A 22,568-nucleotide genomic window follows, 5' to 3' on the forward strand; every position below is an offset into this window, starting at 1 on the left:
GCCCGCCTCGGCCTCCCAGAGAGCTAGGATTACAGGCGTGAGCCACCGCGCCCGGCCTAACACACAGATTTTTGAAAGAAAGAATGACTTTAAATCCAGCTCTACCACATAAAGCAATTTCTGTACCAACAGGATTGATGCGAGCGTGAAATACAATAACATATGCAAACTACCTAGATTAGTGCCCTAGTACTCAATAAATGGTAGCTGCAGCTATTACAATTGCCTCTTCTCTGTGCCCTTCCTAATACTTCATTGATATCTTTATCATTATACCTATCATTGTATCACAAATATTTGTTTCTAGGTGTAACCCTTTGAGGACTGTGAGTTCCCTTAAGGCAAGAATATTGTGTCTTTATCTTTGTATTTCTCCTGCAAAAGTTGTAAACTGGCAACTGTAAAACTGGTTTGCTACCAGTTTGGGGTCCCAGAGTGTTTTAAATTTGAACTGGTTGCCAGTGTTTAAAAATTAGAAGGTTTTACATTTAAAGCAAAACAAAACAGGATTCCTGAATTCTGGTTTCTCTTGAAGGATCAGAAAATTCTGATGATGCTGAATCCTAGATTTTCCATAGCAGCAGTCAGCTGATCTGGAATAACATCTGCCTCCTTGGTTATGGCATTCTCTCCAATTTGCCATATTCCCTAACACCCCAGTATTGTTTCCTTAAAACTAAAGCTGAATGCCATTTGCCCATCAAATTTCACTCATTTATATTACTTATCTGGCTGCTCTAGACATTTGCATTTGAGACCGCTGCTGTAGTGACTATCAGAGAGTCTGGAACATAAGGAAGTACTCAATGTTTATTGACTGGATGAATGAAAGAACCATAAATATATACAAGTATAGAAAGTTTAGAGCTGGGCACAGTGGCACATGCCTGTAGTCCCAGCTACTTGGGAGGCTAAGGCAGGAGGATCACTTGAGCCCAGAAGTGCGAACTATGATGATTCCACTGCTGGCAGAGTGAGACCCTGTCTCTGGGGGGGCGGAAAAAAAGGAAGAAAGTTTACCAGATCTACTTTAAAATGTACAAGGTGATAGGGGTCTAGCTCTGCTTTAGCAACAACTATTCCCCTCATTCTTTTCTTTTTCAATATACAGCATGAAGAATGAGTGGTAATGTTGGGGGTCAGAGAATGATGCTTTGAAATAACAGGCTTTTCTTATTTATTTATTACTGGCATAATGCAGTGAAACATGACAAAAAATAAGATATGATCAAATGCACTTGCCATTTATTTTGGAATGCATGACAATATCTATTCACTTGGGCAAAAACATAAACAACACCCAACTGTGTTTGAAGACAAGGTATCTTTGATCAGAATCTCTGAAATATCCCTTTGAGTTAGCTATCATTATAGTAAACTTTATTAATTTGTACCTGACAGTAATTTGGGATTTATAATTATTTAGTTGAACTAAAGCATGTCCCAAATCTATGAAGGAAGAGTTAGCCAAGTATGTGAACAGTGTGAGTAACATTTCTTTGGCAGGGAGAATATTTGTGTCTATGTGTGGGTGATCTATAGAAAAAGAACAAACTTTCCTAGTTTTAGTTTTTAGGGAAGTATCATGGTACAGTGAAAAAGAGAAAATGCCTCAGATACCCATAGATTTCCTTTTGAATCCTTCTTTTGCTACTTACTTTGGAGAGTTTGAGCCCTTAATTTATTCTTTTAAGAATAAAAGCTGCATTAACCTTGATAAGTTTTAGAGAATATATACATGTATGTAAAGCACCTGACAGAACCTTTGCATTTCATGTTTTATTTACCTAGAATACTCTTTCTAGAACTTTTACCTTCTCATTCAGATTTCAACCCATCTGAAGTAGAGAATGACTGACAGGAGTCTATTATTACCCTTCATAGCATTTACCTAACGCTAAAATTACCTTGTCTGTATATTCACTTACTTATTTTTGTTTCCTTCCCCCCTGGCTCTTCCTTACCACCATATATATCTATAGAAAGAATATAAGCTCCGTGAAGACAGAGACTTTGTCTCTTTTAGTCACTATTGCAAAATAATACCTTCCTCGTATTAGGTACTCAGTAAATATTTGTTGACTGACTAGACAACTGAATGCTCATAAATTATTAGCATTCAATGAATGTACTTGTTAAACTTAGAACAGGTTTATCAGTTGCCTATAAAAGTCTGTTGAAAAATTCTTCTAGCACTTTGTTAGCAGTACATTTGTATTTCCTTTTAAAAAAGTGTTTAAAATGTTATCCTAATTTACATGGGTCTTAATTCTTAATTAATAAAGAGATGATCTGCTTTTTTGTAAGGAGGCAGAAACTTGGTTTTGTTTTGTTTTTTTTAAGACAGCATTTTATTCTGTCACCCAGGCTAGAGTGCAGTGGTGTGATCATAGCTCACTGCATCCTCAAACTCTTGGGCTCAAGCAATCCTCCTGCCTCAGCCTCCCAAATATCTGGGACTACAGGCACGCCAGCACACCCAGCTAATTTCCCTTATTTTTTGTAGAGACGGGGTCTTACCATGTTGCCCAGGCTGGTCTTGAACTCCTGGGCTTAAGCAATCCTCCTGCCTTGGCCTTCCAAAGTGTTGGGATTACAGGCATGAACCCAGCAGAAATTTTTATATTTAATTCTCAAGTCTCTTCTCTGGTCCCATCTACATTTTTTTCCATCTGCATTTTTTAAAATTCATTTGTTCAGTCATTTTGTTTACTTTTTTAAAAAATCCTGTAAGACGTGTATTTGTATGATAAAAACCTATTCACGTATTTTCTCTCCAGCTTTATTGAATTCCTTAAGGGAGTGTAGAGGTCTGCTCTCAAAGCATCCTGTTCACTCAGCAATTTCTTTGCTATATTGTAGTCACTTAAGTGATAGATATTCAGTGGGTACCTGTTGAATTGATAAAGGATTTGAATCTGAGACTAGTAGTGATCAATAGCATCCATTTCATCTGTTCCTAGCCTAACACTTAAATGCTTTAAGGATTTTGACCCCAACAAAGGAACTAATTCTGAATCATCGCTTTCTTCAATAAAAAATTGCCAGGTATACAGTTAACATAAACTATTATAGTAACATTTAAATCACTGTACTCATTCTCAGATAATCATTTTGTTAATGAATTAATAAAAAATTATACCCTAGGTTACATAATTAGCAGCTATGTAAGTCAAACTTAACATTTTTAACTAAAGAATATTTAACTATTAACTATTATAATATAGTCCATTATTGCCCTGCTTTTTCCCAAGCAAGGTATTGTTTACATTTATCCCTCTTTGATTTTGGGATACTCAACCATGTAGTTTCTATTGATAGTTCCCAGGCTACTTCAAAATAACATTATTAAAAATAATAAAAATAAAAGTGTGAAAAATTATTTTAGCTACAGTATTTTTACCTTTATGTTTCAAGGACTATAATGAAGTAAAGCATGTAAGATTATACTTTTATCAATGGTGTGTTTTTATGTGGCTCTATATTCTTTATTAAGTAATCTTAATATATCTTCCAGTAGGTTAGGTGCTAGCCACAAGTGGCAATTTAAATTTAAATTAATTAAAATTTTTAAAAAGTTTAAAATTCTGTTCCTTAGACTACCTACATTTCAAGTACTCAGTAGCCATATGCACCTAGTGGCCACCCTATTGGACAGAACAGATAAAGAACATTTCTGTCATCACGGAAAGTTATGTTAGCTCTTATAGACCATTAAATATACAATTCCTTACCATTTATTTGGCACATTGTCATTAGACTTTTTTGTTTGTAATTTTAAAATGTAGTTTAATATTTTCTAGAAATAATAACTTTTGGTGACTTCTTAAAATCTTATTTCCCCCAAATGGTCACTTTATCAACTATATATTTAAATTGTCATGTTCTTTTTTCCTTTATTATTCAATCCATTAGGATAGTCAACACTTGAGAATTTTACCTTTATTTAAAACTGTTAAGTTCTGTGATGAATACAGTTGAAGTAATGTCTTTAGGTGTTATTCACTTTTAAGAGGACACAGCATATGACAGTGTCTCCATGTGTCTCTTTTACCATATACAGTGAAAAAATACTTATTAAATGGTGATTTCCCCCCCTGTATCTTATTAAGTAAATTATATGGTCCTTTTTTATGGAAGCCTCCATAGTTAGAGATGTAAAACAGCAATTTCTTGGTTCTATAGCATGACATAGTTCAGAGCTGAGATTAGAGAAACCCCGTAGAGTTGTTAATACTTGAGGGCATCCCCAACTAGAAAAGTATGTGAATTTAGGCATGGGAGGAAGGAAGGATCTGCTTTAAATTTAGTGTGGGGTCACTGAATCTTAATGATAGATTAAACAAGGGAGGTAGAATAATGAATAGGGGTATGCTGTGTGTAGCACTAATACCAGAAGTCCATGGTTTGTGGCGGTTTTTTAATGTCCTTTCCCATATGGTTTTGAATAGAGCAGGTTATGGCAGGGATGAGCTAAGGAATAGCTTTGTTAATGAATAAATAGGAGTAATTTTTTTTAACAGGAGACTTCAGGCAGTTTATTTAGAATGTCTGCTTATTTAATGAATCATGTGTTTAAATTTTTTTCTGATCTTAATAATACATAAAGTGGGAATGCTAAGGTATTTCTGGTATTTTCTTTCTAAAATAGCTATATCTGCATTTCAGAACCAGCTCTAACAGTGAATCGTTGGGTTAGATTTTACTTTCTTAATTAAAAGCCAGTTGTCTGAAGCTTTTGAGCATTGGTAGTATCAGTCCTTAGTTAGGGTTTGGTGTGCAGTATTAGACTTTCATTCATGGTTGTCAATTCACTTGATAAGATTTAATAAGTTGTTTGGAGCCAGTTTCCAACTCTATCTCGTTTACCTAAACTTAACTAGTTGTACAATTTTGGTGCCTGTCCTTGTATTATAACTTTTCTCTTGGCCAAGGCAACTACTTTTCTTAAGATATCCTGTCTGCCTTCCCACCCACGTATCTCAGAGAGAGAGAGAATGCTGAAAGCTAATCTTGGAATGTAGCAAGTTAGAATCAGAAAACCTGACCAGACATACTTTTAAATATCTCTCAGGTTGTTCTTTGGAGGAGCTTACTTAATATTTCCTAAAGGAGAGGTTAAGTAGGTTGTCTCTGGTGCCTTAGTTAATCAGAGAGTAGGGAAATGTAACTCTCCTGACTCCAGGGCCCCAAATGCAAACACTGGCCTAGTTGTTCCCAAACTTTCTTCTTGATGTGGGTGACTTGAATGGTTTATTTTCACTTGATGAGCCACACCCCTAGGCCACTTTAGTATTCATGGCAGACCCTAACACTAAGTCCCTTTGTTGTCTTTGTTTTTTGCATTTTTTTGTTAACAAGAAAAGATAAAATTATGAGAGACCTGATTATAGACTGAGGTTCTGTTGCTGATGGTTCCCACCACTTTTTTCACATCTCAAATAAAGGCAAAGGCCTAGATAGGCAACAGAAAGCAGCAAAGCAAATATAAACATCATGTCTGAGCATCCATGTGGTGCGACCAGAGTGGGAAAAGATATGATCTTTATCAAAATATAAAGATGGTTCTTTGCTAAAAACATTGATTATCAGCATTTAAAAAATTTTGAAGTATCCTATGGAAGCAATGGTTTGTTCTTTATGGAAAAAAAAACATTTTCTAGAAGAAAAAATAAATGGATTCGGAATTTTTAAAAATCTGCATTATTGTCCTGACTTAGTCATTAACTAAATGAATGACATTTAGGCAAGTAGCTTAATTTGTCTGTGTTTGTGCATGTGTGCACTTGTGTGTTTTGCCCATGTGAAATCAAAATTAAAAGGAAATGCAATTCTATAAAAAACAAATTGGCAGAGTAGATTAATGGCATTGCCCCACATCTTTCTTATAGATGCAATTTTATTTTAGAACTTACAGAGGTTGCAAATTAAACACTGTTTCTAATAAGAGTTTCACTTGTCCAGATCAAAAGCATAGGAGAGGTGTTGGCAAGAGTGCCCAGCTGTTGAGAGAGGGAAAACTGGAATAACAAGATAGGACATAATTGATTTACTGTACCTTGGCCAAGTAGAAGTAGCAGACGTATAGTGTGAATGTCTTAGTATTTTATTCTAGCCAAAACTTTTATATTCGTAAGGGGTGAGGGAGACTCAGAAGGCATTGGCCAAAAGTTTGTAAGAGGAAGAACCTTTGCTAATCCTCATGATAAAGTTTATTTACTATTTTAATATAGTATTCTCCATTTATTTACCTTGATTTAACTTCCTTGGAAATTTTTTATCTTGCCGTTTCTTTTCCAGCTCTCTGTGACACCAAGAATTGCCCTCTTACTGTGAAGGCAGCATTCAGTTGTTGAAACAATAACAAGTTGCTATTTACTCTGGCAGTTGTTCTTCCTCTACCACACTTAAAAGTACAAAGTTGACAGCCTATAACTGCTCTTCATTGCCTGTTGCAGCACAACAGCTGTGAAAAGGCTCACTTGCTCTCATGACAGAGGCTTAGCCCATAGTTGGTCACTCTCACTTGTTACCACATAATGACCACTGTTCAGAGTTAAGTGTAAATGGTCTCATAGAAAATTCGTATTTTCTGTGAGAAATTTTACAATTATAGAAGTGTCAGGTAGAAAATCATTTTAAAGATAATTTATTGCAACTCTGTTTTACAGAAGAGAAAAATTCAGGCTAAGAGAAGATAGGTCATAGTCATGAAAGAATCTAGACTTTAGAGTTTCATAGAACCAAATTGAATCCTGTGTCATCGTTTAGTAACTGAAGTAACCTTGAGCAAATTATTTATTTTCTCTAAGCCTTCGTTTTCTCATTTGAAAAATGAAGATAATAATACATGTAAAAGGTTGTTGTGAGGATGGTATATTAACATAGTACCTGGTTTATAGATGATGCTCAATATGTCTTCAATTGTATTTCTCTTTCCTCCTCTTTCCGTAGCTCAGCGTCACTCAGATAATTAGTGGCACCAGTCGAAATGAAAACCCATGACGCCAAGTGCATTTCTTTACTTGGAATAAAATTTTTTTTTGTTGTAGAAATAATAGAAACTTAGAAAAGAGATACACAAATTAAAAATGGGTCATAATACCATGGTATAGAGGGAATAAATTTTGACAATTGTTTTCTGTCTTTCTGGTCTTTTTTCTGTGCGTACATATATACATATACATACCTGTTTATGTGTAACTTAAACAGAAATGTGCATGATTTTCTAACCTGGTTTTTCTTAACTATCAAGTAACAACTTTTAATGTTGCTAAATATTCTTCTACATCAGAGGTCAGCAAATTTTTTCTGGAAAGGGCCAGATAATAAATATTTTAGGCTTTTCAGGCCATGTAGTCTCTGTTGCATATACTCAGCTCTGCTATCCTGGTAGTGCAAAAGCAGCCAGAGATAAATGTAAACAAGTGAAATGTGGCTGTGTTCCAATGCGACTTTATTTACAAAAACAGACAGCAGACTGGATTTGGCCTCTGGGCTGTTCTTTGCTGACCCTGGTTCTACATCATCACTTTAATGGCTGCATGGTATTTCATTCATTCATTTAACCATTCTATTATTGGATATTAGATTGTGCTAGTTTTTTGTTGATGATTTTGTATGATAAACAAGCCTGCAATGAATATCCTTATATCTAAATATTTGATTACATGTATGTTTATGTCTAAGATTAATTAGTACATTGCTTCTGATATTAGATTGTCTACAAAAATTCAGACTTAAAAATAAAAACATTTCTGATCCACAGTATTTCTTGATTTATGTGACCAATCTTTAAAGTAGTACATAAAATTGAACTTCACAAAACAGTTTTAGGTTAAAGTAAAACTCCTAAAAATGTTCTTATAATTTTTCCAGTTATTTTTAAAATTGACTTTTTACTTAAATGGGTGTTTTCGTTCCTGGAAGGAATTATAAATTGATTAATTTACTAATGAGGAAATTTTAAGAGCTTTTATTGAGTGACTGCTGTTTTATTCACTACAGGCAGTAAGACACATTTGCTTCAATAGTATTTATTAGGTCATTAAATAACTGGAAAAACTTTGTTCCCTCATTGTTTCCAAAAAGTACAGAGAGGAAATATTGCCCTCAACGATAAGGTCTTGACTTACTGATAGGCTATTAACCTTTTTCTTTTGGGTCTTGTTTCAGCTAACCTATGAGAGGAAAAAATAACCTGTTTAGTCATTTATGTGTCTCAAACATAGTTCTCTGGTGTTTAGGGATATTTCTTTAATTCAGCTGACATATACAGGTATCTTCCAAGTTTATTTAGTATGACCAATAGATCATTTATTGTGGATTTGCAGTTTTACTGCAATTTCCAAATATAAATTATAGCCAGAAAGCAATCACATTTAAGCTTGAGGCAGAAAACCTGAAGATTAACATAGATTTTCTGTTAGCAGAAGTTTAGATTAAGAATACTGTAAAGTCTCTAGTAAAGAGGTAGTGTCTTCTCTTATTAATTTCTTAGACTTAATTAGTTATCTAAACAAAATTACAGCATTTCTAGAATTTCTGTAACAAATCATTATTAATTATGTTCATTCTCAAAAGGGACTGGCCACCTTAAGCAGAGTTCAAAAAATTTTAGAATCAGTAAACTAGAGAGCCATGGCTACCCTGAAAGAGCCTGTATACAATTTGCACATCCTAAAACAGTGCTTCTTAAACTTTGATTTGGTAAGAATTATCTAGAGGGATCATTAATACACAGATTAATGCCTCCAGAGTGTCCAATACATGAGGTCTTCAGTGGAGCCCAGGAATTTGCATTTCTTATAGTTTCCAGGCGGTACTAATACTGTTCACCACATTGTGAACCACCATTGTAGAAAAATAATTGACCAATTTTTTTCAGTTATAATTTTAATTTCTGCAACTTCACAATTTCTACAAACCTCTATTTCAGAAAGCTCTTAAAATTTAGCCTCTTTTCAATTTGTGAAATATACTCAGCTTTGCTCATCTATAAATATTTTCTTAGCACTTTAAGGATTGTCTTTTATCTTAAAATCCAGGTTTAACCTTTAATTAAGGATATAAATTCATTTCAATAAGTTCATGATTATTAGTTCAGTTACCTTAAATATGATCTAACTTTGCAATTTTAATGTCATTTACACCTACACCAAACTTTTGGTGTAGGCAATTATGAATATAACCATGTTTCTAATGAAAGTGCTAAGTCTTATCCTTGGTAGTTTTTTTAGGATGACCAAAATCCATTTCCAATTATATGCATTTAAACTAGTTTCCATATTTGATTAGCTTTATCATCATCATCCTAGTAATCTCTTAAAATGCCAATTGTCAAATTTCTTTATAGGTGAGTAAGAGATGAAATAAGTTTTTAAGTATGATACAAAGCAAAAATAAGTTACAGTTTTGGAATGAATAATTAATTCACTTAGAGCCAAAAGGTGTCTTAAAAGTGCAGAATATAGTCATTTCAAAGCCTGATTGAAAGCAACTCAATTTTATAGTTTTCTTGAAACAACATCCTCATTGTTTTTGGAAAGATAGTATTTGAGAAAAAGAAATGTCTCCATTTACTGTTTTTATGAGGAGAGAATAGTTAGGTCTTTTAAATGGTTAATGAGAAGAAGTAATAGTTAAACACTTGGAGCATTGATTTCTGATTTGAATTCTCCAACACAGGCCAGCCCTGGGGGAAGGAAAAAAAAAAGCTTGCTAATTAACATTTGATTACTGATGCCACCTTCTCATTCCCCTTGCACCATCCAGTTTCAAGTGCTTTTTGTTCAGGAAGGATTTTTAGGAGGGTTGTAACTTGCATCTTAGTAAAACAAATCTGTACAGTATGTTTTAAAAGAAGAAAAAGAAAAGATGTTAGATATGAAGTATGTGTTCAAAACCCACTTTGAATCAGAAGTGATTGGTTTCTTAACTATAAGCCTTTCAGAGCACCAGAGATTGCTAGGAAACTGGAACGAAGCCTAGCCTGTATGCCTTATTTTGATTTAAACACACACAAATACTTGTTCAGTGCTGTTATTATTTAGCAAACTCTTAACCAGAACATCATTTGATAGAGTGAAGTACTTGGAGCTCAAATTCTGATATATTTAAAGTTTGGATAAGCTCAGGTTCTAATATGACCAGAGGCCTTTTCTTCTAAGAATGATAAAAGAATGAGATGTCTGTAGTTTCAGGGTACTTTTTATAAGGGCTATAATGTGCCATAGTATCTTAATTCAGAAAATCTAGAAACTAAAGTGCTAACTGATAGCTATTCTAAGCTCATGGCAATTAAATATTTTGAGTTTTTTATTTTTTTTTGCTTTATTAAAATGTTTGCTATGTGAAGAATCATGGGCCAGATTTCACAAATTTTTATATGTTGAAATAAATTAATAAAACTTTGAAACTATGTCACTTAGCTAGTAGTATTATGGCAAAACCATAGCCATTCTGATAACATTTGGTTGATGGAATAGTTATTTGGGAAACCAGTGTGACAGGCTTCATTTTTAAATGAGATCTCACAAGGGGAAAATATTAATTAGCTTTTTTTAAAAAGTGTAATAAAAGTAAAGACTAAGACTTTTCTTCATCCAAGAAAAACTTCACTTAAAATGCGTATATCTTTATTTCTCACCTGAAACTATTTGCCATTTTCCTTTTTGATGTCACTGCTATATTTATTAACTCTACTATTGTTCTTCCATTTTCTAGCTTTAATAGTTTTAAGCTTTTCCCTCATTACTTCCTTGTCTTATATATATTTAGCACTTCTTTCCCTGTACCTAGGATTAACTATAATATTTTCATGAAATCATAGGATTTTAGAGCTTTGAAAATCAGAAATCACCATATTGTCTTCTCTTCTAAGGTTAAGTAAACTAAATCTCAGAAAGGCTTCAATTTGTCCACAGTAACAGCTGAGCAGAATTAGGATTAGACATCTAGTTCTCTGCCTCTCATTATGCCACAACACCTCAAACTTTGTGACTTTTCTATTATTAGAATCCGCTTTCACTTGGTTAATACCTGAATGACATTTAAAATTCCCTGAAATGTTTTTCAGTAGTTTGACCAACATTTCACTCACAAGAAATGATTCTATTATAGCTGACAATATTATCTACTGTTTTATATTTTTCAATTTGTATAGTTTACAAAAACTCGTTTGAGGCTGATCTGAGCTTCAAAATTTAGCCCTTAGCAGAGTAACTTTTCCTAAGAATTATTTTTCTAAGATTTTTCTGATGAAATTTAATTAAAAAATAAAACTGAAAATTTAAGTTAATCGTAATTAAATTTCATGGGAGATGAATATCTTGTGAATGAAAATATAATACTTTTATAATTTTATCTTGAGCAGATCATAGTAAAATGATCTTTTTCCTAGTGCTGTGTTTAGCATGGAAATTTCCACAGACACTGAAGAAGTATGAAGTGGAGTCTATTGGTTAGCATTTTATATTAAATATAGTATATAAACATGTTTATTAACAATGAAAAGTAAATAATAAGGAAACAAATCAATACCATATTAATTCTTTACTATTAAAAGTTAATATGATTTATATATTTTCTCATTTATAAACAATTCTTATCTGAAGCCATGGAGAAGAAATTAAACTATCCCTTTAGAAAATCTAGAAAGCAAACTGGAAAACCTGTTGTCAATCTGGAACTCTTGATCCAAGTACAGTATAGTTTTGTAACATAGTTATAATGTTCAGCTGGTAATCAAAGCATTTATTAAATTCCTTCAGAACTAATTGAAACATTTGCATAGTTTAGCAGCTTGAAATCTCATAGATTTAGAGCTTAATGCTAAACAAGAATTGAAAAGATTATGAAGGTTCAGCATGATCTTGAGCCAATACTGATCAAAGAAAATGTGTAAAACAAAAAGGCCCTTAGGAAATGTTACCCTGTGAAGTGCCACTTGTCCTTAACTGGAATTTAACACACTCTCTAAAGATGAAACTCCATCAGAAGCTGCACAATAATGGCAGCTGGGCATGCCAGCCACAGCAACCCAGTCTGTGTGTGTGTTCTTTCTACCTCTCACAAGTGCTCTCACATCTCTCAAATCAATCAGTTACTCTCCTCCCCCTTCTCTGTTTTGCTCTCCCCCCTCTTTGTTTTCTCCTCATCTCCCTCTTTCTCTTTACCCTCCATCTCCATCTCCTTCTTCCCTTTCCCCCTTCTTCCTCTTCTCCCCCTCCTTCCCTCTTTCCCCCTTTCTCTCTCCTTTTCTCTTCATCCTCCCTCCTTCTCTGAGAGAACTCTGTCCTTCATCTGATTCATGATGACTTTAAATTCATCTGCATCATTTTATACACAGCTGTATTTTATCATTCAGGTTTTCTAGAATACTAATTTTTTTAAAGAATCATTTTAACTTTTGCTTTGTTTACATTTTGGATCTTTTCCTTCCCTGCAGGATTGTGGTGTAAATTTTTAATTAAATATAACCATCAATAAAGTTAATGGAATTCTAACATCTCTATTAGTAAAATCATCACTCATTTAGTGCATTTGTTATCTTATCACTTGTGCTTCATCCATATACTGGTAAAATCTACCCGTGGTTACAGTACTGGTAAGCATGGAATTATTTTTGAAAAACCAATTTGTTTTCACTTAAATTGTTGTTTGGTGATTGTGGTTCAACACAAAATTCTTTTGGCTTAATCTCAGCATACTTTGGGAATTTAGCCTTTGCATTGGAACAATTAAACATTAGCCTAATATGCTTTACATGGTACCCTCTCAGCCAAGTTCTGTCTGCATTAACCAGTTTATTCTATGACAAGTTGCTTAACAGATGTCATTCTGGGGAGAACAATGAAGCCAAATACTTGTGCAGTGGCTAACATTACTCTAACTTTGATCACTTTTGTTCAGCACATCAGTCTGGCGTTGTGCTTTATACCAACATAACACTATAGCCAGAACATGCTTTTCAGGCTTAGAATAGCAAAGGAATGTTATTCAATTCAGTGCAGTTACAGATGAGTTAATGAAAGAAGAAAATACTGTTTATTTCATAATACCTTATTGTTGTATTTTGGAATTAAGGTGGAATTTAAAGAATCCTACTCCGAAGTTATTTGTTTAAATACTCATACTGTTTGTGTATGCTTTTAAATGCTGGGGTAGCCTTGCCACTTTTCCAACAAATATAAATATTTTTCTTGCTTTTATTCAAAAATAGCTGGTAAAATTTGGTGTATCTAGACAACGTTATCCAAAAACAATTTTAAAAAAAGAATTTTTTTGCCTCGAACCCTAAAGACTCCTCATACTCCTTCTTCTATCCATTCTCTCTCTTTTATTAATACAATGCTTTGGGTTTGTGGATGACTTTTCTCCTTAAGAGCACTAATGTTTAAGCATGACTAAATAGTCTCAGCTGGTGAAAGTGATCAGCTGTTAGCCCAGTTGCATTTGGTTAAATTGTTGGGTTAATAATCATCAATGAAAATTTCTAAACTTGATGTGACTGACTGTAAACAAAATATTGCATGGTAGATTGGCCATCGCTAAGAACCTCTAAAAAAAAGCTGTTTGTTTCAGTTGAGTAGGGATCAAGCCATACCCCAAGTTCCTCAGATCTCATTTACTAAGTCTTTTTTTCCACAGGTGTACATTAGAGATAAAAATAGATTGAGTTCTGTTTTGTTTTGTTTTTCCTTTCCCTAGTGAACATATATCTCTATTTCACTGGAAGGATAGCTTAGATGTGTTTATGTGTAAGAAAGAGTAATGTGATAACAAAATGCTGTAATTGGACAACATGATACTTTAGACTTCTGCATTTTTAAAATATGAATGAATGCTTGTTGAAGTATAAAGAACTATACTGAAGTCTTATTATAGAACATAGTGTGGGCAATGTTTCAACACTAGCTTCATTTGCTACAATAGGGTAATAATGCCATAACTAACCTGAAGAGACAATGGTCTCTCCACTATTATGATTTGTTAATTTATTTTATTTGTGAATAAAGAATAAAATGGAATTTCTATTAGCTATTTAGAAAAAAAGCTAAAGGAAAGACATGATACTTCTTAATTACTGGATAACATAGAGTTTAACCTTCCAACACCTTATTCTAGTAAGTTACCTTCTCTTCTTCTAAATTGAAAGGTATAATATTGCATGTTGGGAAAAATAGTTTTTAATCTTTAACAGCATTTGCTATATTTTCTTTTCAGGAAGGGCCTAAACAATATATTAATGGATGGCTCTAATGTTAATAAATATTCCATTGAAATGATTTTTAATTTGGGGTGATTTCAAAGAAATAACCTCTATTAATAAGTTTTTATATCTTTGAAACTTACATCAAAAAATAAAGACAACTTCAAGTTTTTCCTCCCGTGTCCCCTCAAAACCATTACCCTTCTCTCTCCCACATAGAAACTTGAAATATAGGTTTGAATCATTGCACATTTAAAAAATTAAATAAATTACAAAAATTTATAATTGCAGTCTGCCCTAAGTGAACTGTGTGCCTGAAGTTCGTTGACTGAAAAGAAACTTGAAGTCAACCAGGAGTTGAAAAACGATCAAGGGAAGAGGGATGTTTCTTCAACTATTATTTCATCTAGTCTTCATTGAAAATCTTTTAAATTTGATATTGTTCTTTCTTACAAAATTTTTCTGACTTGTATTTTCCTTGTTTTAAATTCTTGTTTTGAATCTAGAAGAAAACAGGAAATTCAGTATATGTCACATAAATCGACTGGAAACTATCATAAGTCATGTAGAAATCCTATTTTAATTGTGCTATCTCTTTCTTTTTAATAGGTAAAGAGAAATGTTTATGACCTTACAAGTATCCCTGTTCGCCATCAATTATGGGAAGGCTGGCCAACTTCTGCCACAGATGACTCAGTAAGTAACGGTCAAATTCTCAGTATATCCTCTTTCTTTTGCTACTTTAATTCTAATTGGCTTTGATCATAAGCAGAATCAAATGGTTTGAATCTTCCATTAAAATAACTTTAGAAATCAAATAATGTGAAAATAAGAGGAGTTGTAATAATTTGAGTTCACTTGCAGAACAGATATTACAAGCCAAACCCATCAACATTGTGTTGGTAATGTTATAGTATCAATGTCAAGAACTTGATGCTTCTTGATTTGACTTAAATTTTTCCTTGATAAGAAGAATATATTCAGATATTACTAATGTTCAAATCAAAAAATTTTTTTCCTAAGTTACAGTATTTCCAAATCAACCTAATCATTATATTTCATTCTAAAACTAAATTTCTCATAGTAGACTGGTGCTTTAAAAAACAATTTTTATGCTATGTTGCCCAGGCTGTAAAAGAGAAAAGAAAATAAAAATTAAAAAATAAATAAATAATGATTTTCCTGTTGTAAATTTTTAAACATTTTCTATCTCTGCCTTATTTCTAGTTATTGCTCTTTTCCGTGAGAGTAAATTTTATTATCTAAGGAGGCAACTGAAATTGTTTGGTCACTTTTTCCCACAAACTTGCTTGTTCTAACCAGATACTCATTTCTTTTTTTTTTTAAGTAGAAATAAAAGAATCTTTTGAGAATTCTGAAGTTAAATCTAACTTTTAAAATAAATAGAGCTAAAAAGAAATTGGGACTTTATAAACATTTTTTAATGATTATGGCTTAGAATTGAATTACCTTTCCATATTTTCTAGTAAATGTTATGTTTCTGCCTGGATAATAACTACTCCTCTTCCAGCACCAACACCATGTATTTTAATGTGAAGGAATTCTCTGTGGAAGACAGAAAAATTTTAAGACAATTTGTGTATGTAGATGCTACTTGAGTCTAATTACAGTGTTAAACTCTGTGCCTTTGGAACATGCTTTTGTGGATTATGAAACTTTAAAAATAACGAGAAAATAGCACAACTTTTTTTAATGAACCCTTCCAGCAAAAAAATTATTTAGGTATAGGCCCTTTTTTATTTCTGAACAACTGATTTTATCATTGAGATTATAGTATATCATTAGAATTATTGGCTGGTTGTCCATTGCTAAGGATAGTAGTTGTTGGGTTTTTTTGTTTTGTTGGTCTGTTTTGGGTTTGTTTGTTTGTTTCCATTGAGGTTAGAAATTTGATAGAATGTGCTACATTTATTTTTACAAAATTAAAAGAGTGATGTTCATAAATGATAGCGGGCTGTTTACCTGATGAGACATGAATAAACCAGAAATGTTCTTAGTATTGTCTAAGAACCTATTACAAGAAATAACAGAAGAAAATAAAATTAAGATCTAAGCATGTCACTTAAATTCCCTAAGCTTTAATTATCTCACTTATTTGGAGCATTGTTATAAAGATCCATGATAATATATATACAGTATCTGACTCATAGTAGATAGTAGATAATAAATAAGAGTCAATATTGTGATTAACATTAAGATAACTCAAAAAAAAGATCGCAGGTGTGAATTGGCTGGTTTAAATAAATGAAATGGTGCCTGAAATTTGCTTCAAAATAACCTGTGGGTGATGGGAGAGAGTGAGGATAGAGGTAATCCAGATTAGGCATCTATTGATCATTGTTGAATTTGGGTGGAGCATATATTGGGTTTATTATACTGTTCTCTTGATTTCTGTATAATTTGAAATTTTTCATAATAAAAAGTTTAAAGCAAAAATAATCTGGTTTAGGAGCACAGGCATAAGGTAATAGAGAATGTCTAGAAATACGAGGCTTCACAGCGTTGGAAGAGCCAACTGCTCATGGATCCCACACTTGTAAAAACCAGACTGAAATAGGCTTATCAGGTGCCAGTCCTAAGAATAATATGCAAATTCAATGAAACACAATCCATTCTTCTGTCTGTAACATAGTGCCTTATACATTTTCGGTGCTAATTCATTGAATTGACACTGGCTTGCTTTTCTTTTTCTCTGTTCTTCTTTTAAGAGACAAAGTCTGGCTCAGTCACCCATGCTGGAGTGCTGTGGCATGATCATAGCTCATTGTAATCTTGGGCTCAAACTATCCTCCCACCTTAGCCTGCCCAGTAGCTGGGGCTACAGATGTGCCACCACCATACCCAGCTAATTTATAAATTTTTTTTTTAGAGATGAGGTCTCACTATGTTGCCCAGGATTGTCACAAACTGACAGTCTTTTGAGACCCATGTTTAATGATTTTTATAACATTCAATTTCTTACCAAGGAGTTGTAATGCAGTTTCACTACTATAGGAAAATATGGAAAGCAGCTAAAACTGACTGTATCCAAGACTGTAATGCTACTTGGTGCTGTATCTAACACAGCAAGCACAACAGGGAATCCCCACCAAGAGGCTTGATTCTTTTTGCCTCATTATTCATATTTTCACCTTGTCTCGGAATCTGTGAAGCCTGCCCACACCTCCCCAGAGCAAATGTTGTCACATTGGCAGGATGTTGCCTTAAGCTGCGTGATTTGATAAAACAAAGATGTTTAGGGCCAGGCTGCTTTTAACTGGTGCTACCGCAGATCCACCAGCTCCAGCACTCGAGTTTAGATAAAAATGGCTTGTAACGGTAGTCTTCTAAGGAGATCCTAGCCAAATAAGCATCATAAAACCTTTTTTTCATTAGGACTATAAAAACTCGTAAAGCTGGTGCTTGTAATCTATATTGTTGCAGGCAGTGGTGTTTTTATACTTGCTGAAATCACTCAAGTGGAGGCATCTGCTACAAAACAAGATAGTCCTCACAGCTTAGGGCATGAATTGGGTACAGCTGAGAAATGTCAGCTGTGTAAACAGCCTGAAATGTGTTACCAACAAAAATATAATTAATTTCTTTCCAAGACAGTGTGCCATAACTTATTACTTACAATGGTTTAACTTTCAGAGAAAGCACCTGAACATTTGCTTCCCGATGCCAGAGTAGAGGATTGGTTATAAAGGTCATTAAAAGTGAGGTTAGTTTGTGCTTTTCCTGCTCAGTTGCAGAAATTTGTATGGCTTTTAATATACAGTAGCTTTAGATATCAATGGCTTCCATGAATTTATGGAAGTACCATAGATTAAGAACTTATTGGATTTGGAGTGATGAAAATATTCTAAATATTAGATTGTGGTAAAGGTTGCACATCTCTAAGTTTACTAAAAATTATTTAATTGAACATTTACAATGATTACATTTTATGGCATGTAAATTATGCCTCAGTGAAGCTATTCTTTTAAAAAAAGAAGTGGATGGGGAAGAACTAGATTAAAATACTTCTTCATTTGTGTGGTTTTTGTACTGCATGAGAAATACTTTGCAATAACACAGGAGATGTTTTCTTCAGTATAATTTTCATTAACCTTTGGTCTACTAAACAGGATGAAGAAATAGGCTTCTTATAATCAGATTCTTGTACAATCTTGATTCTCTTACTAACCTGGTAGACGTTAGTCTTTTGACACTTTCAAACTACTCAGTGAAGTCAACAATCAAGAACATTACTGCCCTTCTCCCTTCAGAGTTAAAATATTTTCTTCCTTGTGGTTGTACTCTAATGGAGTATGGGATACTGTATGAATTGTCAATAACTCTTTCAGTTCCTTTTGCACTCTTTCATCAGGGAAATAGGTATCTAAAGCTTTACCAGTAGGGGAAAGTTTTCATGCTGTGACAGTTCAGCTGTGAGAACAAGGAGTTGCAAGCAGGCAAAATCTCATTTTACACTTTAACAAGGACACTCTTGGTTTCCAGAGAGTAGAAATAATTTTAACACTGTGAATTATGTTTAGACACCTTATTATAATGTAGACGATTTGAGTATATGTAGTTTTTTAAATTCTAGGATTTGATAATGCTTATACAAGAGAGGAAAGGTCCTTCAATTTTAATACTTTCTTGTTGTGCGTCTTTATTTTTCTTTTGAGATTACTAATGGGCTTCCCATTGGCTAAGAAATACTCAGAATTTGAAAAATTAGGAATTTTAGAATCAGAGGTCTTTGGTATGTGTTAGGAGACAGAAAGCTACTTATTAAATATTTTTACGTTGAGAATGTAAGGTCACTTATAAGCAAAACCATTACACAGGGAGAAGGGAGAAAGAAAGAGAAAACAAGTTAACAGACCAATCCAAGTTCACTGAATCCCAGCGTTGCTATTATTTGCATACATTACTTACTATATGATTTTCAGTTTCTTTATCTGCAAATTAATTGGAGATGATGCTAACACCCTTGAAAATTTATTGTGAAGATTAAATGGGTTAACATATTAGGTTGAACTATATGAAATTGCCATTTTTTAAGGACAAAAATGATTGCATATTACCAATTTCATATGGTTTTAGCTGATGTAAAAGCACATAATATAATTCAGGGGTTGGCAATTATGACTGTAGACCCAAATCCCACCTACCATCTGCTTTTGTCAATAGTGTTTTGTTGGGACACATTCACACCCATTTGTTTATGTATTGTACCTGGCTACCTTCACACTATAATGGCAGGGATGTCTAGTTGCAACAAGACCATATGGCCCTTTTCAGAAAAATTTGCCAATCCCTGGTGTGATGTCTGGCATTTAGTAGGCATTCAACAAACGTTAACTCCCTTTCCCTTGAGTGAGCACCTTCTTTATATTGCGTACACATGCAGAATCAGAACCATTCTTTGAGTAGCTTCAGGGTCATCTAATGCTATTTAAATTACTTTGTTAGCCTATCCTAGGGCAGATAGATTCAAGCAATCTTTGGACATTTTCACTGGCTTTTTCTTTATTTGGCAAGGTCATGGATAATGTTGCTTCTGATAGTGGTGAGACTCAGTAGCTTCAGAGGGTTCATTGCCCTTGTCAACATATAGAGTCTTTTACAAATAACACAGGCAAAGACTAAACAGACGGAAAGAACAGCTTTGAAAGCAATGGAAGAAAGTTTGGATTTAAAAGGAAAGAAAAGTTATGAAATGAACTCTATCCTGAACAGAGAGAATGAGAAGTTTGGGATTGTGGATGAAGCACTCAAGGGACATGTTTACTCAGCAAATATGAGGGAGAACACATGGAAGTGAGATAGTCCCATAGGAAACTTATAAGCACTGAGATCTGATGCTGTGAATCTTGATTTCAGTTTATTAAAATCCCAAACCTGTGGACTGCTGCTTCTGCCCATGAAGGGATAACTGCTCTGGGATTTTCCCTCCCTGTTTAAACAACTAGAAGACAGGATAAAATACATGAAACAACTGTTTTCAGATACAAGACACAAGTAGTGCAGAACTCTGAAGAAGAAAATAAATGAGTCCTATAATAGATAGTTTTATGTTCTACCTGGAGGCAATTTCTGGATCCCATTGTAGGGAGGTGAAACCAAAACAGAGACTGGTGATTTCACTGAGTTGAAGGGACAGAGTTTGGAGTTTGGAGAGGCTCAGGCAGCTACCAGGCACCTCTGCAAGGCAGAATACCAGCAGAGAAAAAGTCCAGAAGTCTGCATCGGGTTCCCCAAGTCTTTAGCCGAATACTGATCTGTGTGTATACAGGGCAAAATTCCAAGAGGCTAGACAAAGAAAATCTGCCAGAAAAAAGAACAATCAAGTGGGAGCTGTAAGGTAAGCAATTCCCAGAGCTCACACAGAGCTAAAAATAGTTTGAGTTCCTACCGAGCATAATAGGGGCACCTCGGTGAATACACAGTGCATTCAGTAGATGCCTTCAGAAGAGTTACACCTTTGTGGAGTAGATAAACTAGCTCTAGAGTGGACTTCGTTTTTGAAAGCTTAAAAATAAGGCTCAAAAGGAACAAGTTGATTAACAGGTGATTGCCTCTAAAAACAAAGTCCAGCATCCAATCAAAAGTTACTGTACATACAAACAAGCAGGAAAATCTGACCCATAACCAGGAATAAAATCGGTTGAAAGAAACAGAGAAGTGACTTAGATAATGAAATTAGTAGATGTAGACTTTAAAGTAGCTATTATAATATTAGGAATATGCTCAAGGATTTAAATGAAAACATGAACTTAATGAGGAGGGAATAGAATATACAAAATAGAAAAAAAACTTACTTCTAGAAATAAACAATACAATATCTGAAGTGAAAAATTTCACTGGATGGGATGAACAGCAGGTGAGATACTGCCAAAGAAAAGAACAGTGAACCTGATGATACAGGAATAGAAACTATCCAAACTGAAGCATAGAGAGCAAAAGACAAGAATAAATAAAGTATCAATGACCTGTGGGACAAAATTAAGCAGTCTAACATACATGGAGCCAGAGTTGTAAAAGGAGAGGAAAGATGGAGGGAACAAGGTCAAGGAAAAAAAATTTGAAGAAATAATAGCTGAATTTTTTCTGTATTTAATGAAAACTATAAACCCATCAATTAAAAAAGTTCAGTGGACCCCAAGAAGGATAAGCAAAGAATTCCACACTAAAAGCATGTCCTAAAAAATTGCTGAAATAGAGTGAAAAAGAAAAAACTTTCAAAGCAGAGTAAAAAAACTATACATTACACACAGGGAACAAATATAGACTGTTCAGATTTGTCATTAGAAACAATGCAAGTCAGATGACAGTAGAATGACATTTTTTTTTTTTAACCGTCACAAATAGGACTCTTTATTTGTCATTATTAAAAGTCTGAATTTTAAACAGATTCTTGGACTGGTGGTTCATATCCATCAGCTCGTTCAACTTTAGCGCCTGTCTCGTCACCAGTAGCTTTTCCAGAACTACTACCTTCACCATGAAGCTCCATGAGTTTCCCCAATTCAAACTTGGGCTTCTTCAGCATTTTTACTTTTCTAACAAAGACATCATGGAGAGGATAAATAGATTGGCAAGCCTTTTCTATGTCTTTTCCAATGCTTTCCGGAATCAATTTATTGACTACTTCTTTCAAGTCATTTGTCTGCACCTCTCTGGTCATGATTTCCATCATCTTCTTCCGGATTTGGCGGACCTGTTGGTGCTGAGCATAAGAGGTCTTTCGTATCTGATTGTTGCGTTTTTTAGTAAAACCAACACAGAACAGACGAAGCAAATAACCATTGGTAGTCTTGACATCAACATGAGCTTCAATCATAGTCTGCCATTTTTTAACCATGGAACACATTTTGTCACGGGTAAGGTCCATGCCATGAAAATTAGTCAGGCAGTTTTTGCCCTGAACATCTTTAGTAATCAGCTTGAATTTTCTAAATGCAACTTCATTGTTTTGCAGATCAGCAAGGCTCACTTCAAATACACGACCCTTGAGGCCATCGGATGCAATTTTCGTTCCTTGAGTTCTGGTGACTAGTGTTTGCCCAATATTTCTTATATTGAACATAGCAGGTGCCTTCACATCATACCAATCTTTCTTAGAAAATGGATCAACCACTTTATTCTTGGCTCCCTTTTTGCCACCTTTCGTAAGGCGCTTGTTCTTGCCAACTGCCATGGTGCTGCTCAGAGAGCCAAAAGGGCGGAAGTATAACTCCCGCGAGAACTTACCAGAATGACATTTTTAAAGGGCTGAAAGATATTTTTAAAATGACCAATTAGAATATGATATCCAGGCCGGGCGCAGTGGCTCACGCCTATAATCCTAGCTCTCTGGGAG

At 34.1% G+C, this 22,568-nt stretch overlaps 2 protein-coding genes across 2 annotated transcripts in view; one reads left to right on the forward strand and one right to left on the reverse strand.

Moving 5' to 3' along the window:
* The window catches only part of FAF1 (Fas (TNFRSF6) associated factor 1), a 334,517-nt gene that overhangs the window by 104,893 nt on the left and 207,056 nt on the right, over nt 1-22,568 (forward strand). The window contains exon 5 of the mRNA XM_012639350.1: nt 14,822-14,908. Coding sequence (XP_012494804.1) covers nt 14,822-14,908 — 87 coding nt within the window. The remainder of the gene's footprint in view (nt 1-14,821; nt 14,909-22,568) is intronic.
* On the reverse strand, nt 21,568-22,453 carry LOC105806324 (40S ribosomal protein S3a). The gene has a single exon (XM_012639421.1). It carries the CDS (start codon nt 22,404-22,406, stop codon nt 21,612-21,614), a length of 795 nt encoding a protein of 264 aa, XP_012494875.1. The 5' UTR covers nt 22,407-22,453; the 3' UTR covers nt 21,568-21,611.

This window comes from Propithecus coquereli, unplaced genomic scaffold, assembly GCF_000956105.1.
Source record: "Propithecus coquereli isolate 6110/MARCELLA unplaced genomic scaffold, Pcoq_1.0 Scaffold14, whole genome shotgun sequence".
NCBI lineage: Eukaryota > Metazoa > Chordata > Mammalia > Primates > Indriidae > Propithecus > Propithecus coquereli.

Excerpts from the sequence above, each read along its gene's own strand:
- LOC105806324 (XM_012639421.1), bottom strand. The coding sequence starts at position 22,406 with ATGGCAGTTGGCAAGAACAAGCGCCTTACGAAAGGTGGCAAAAAGGGA.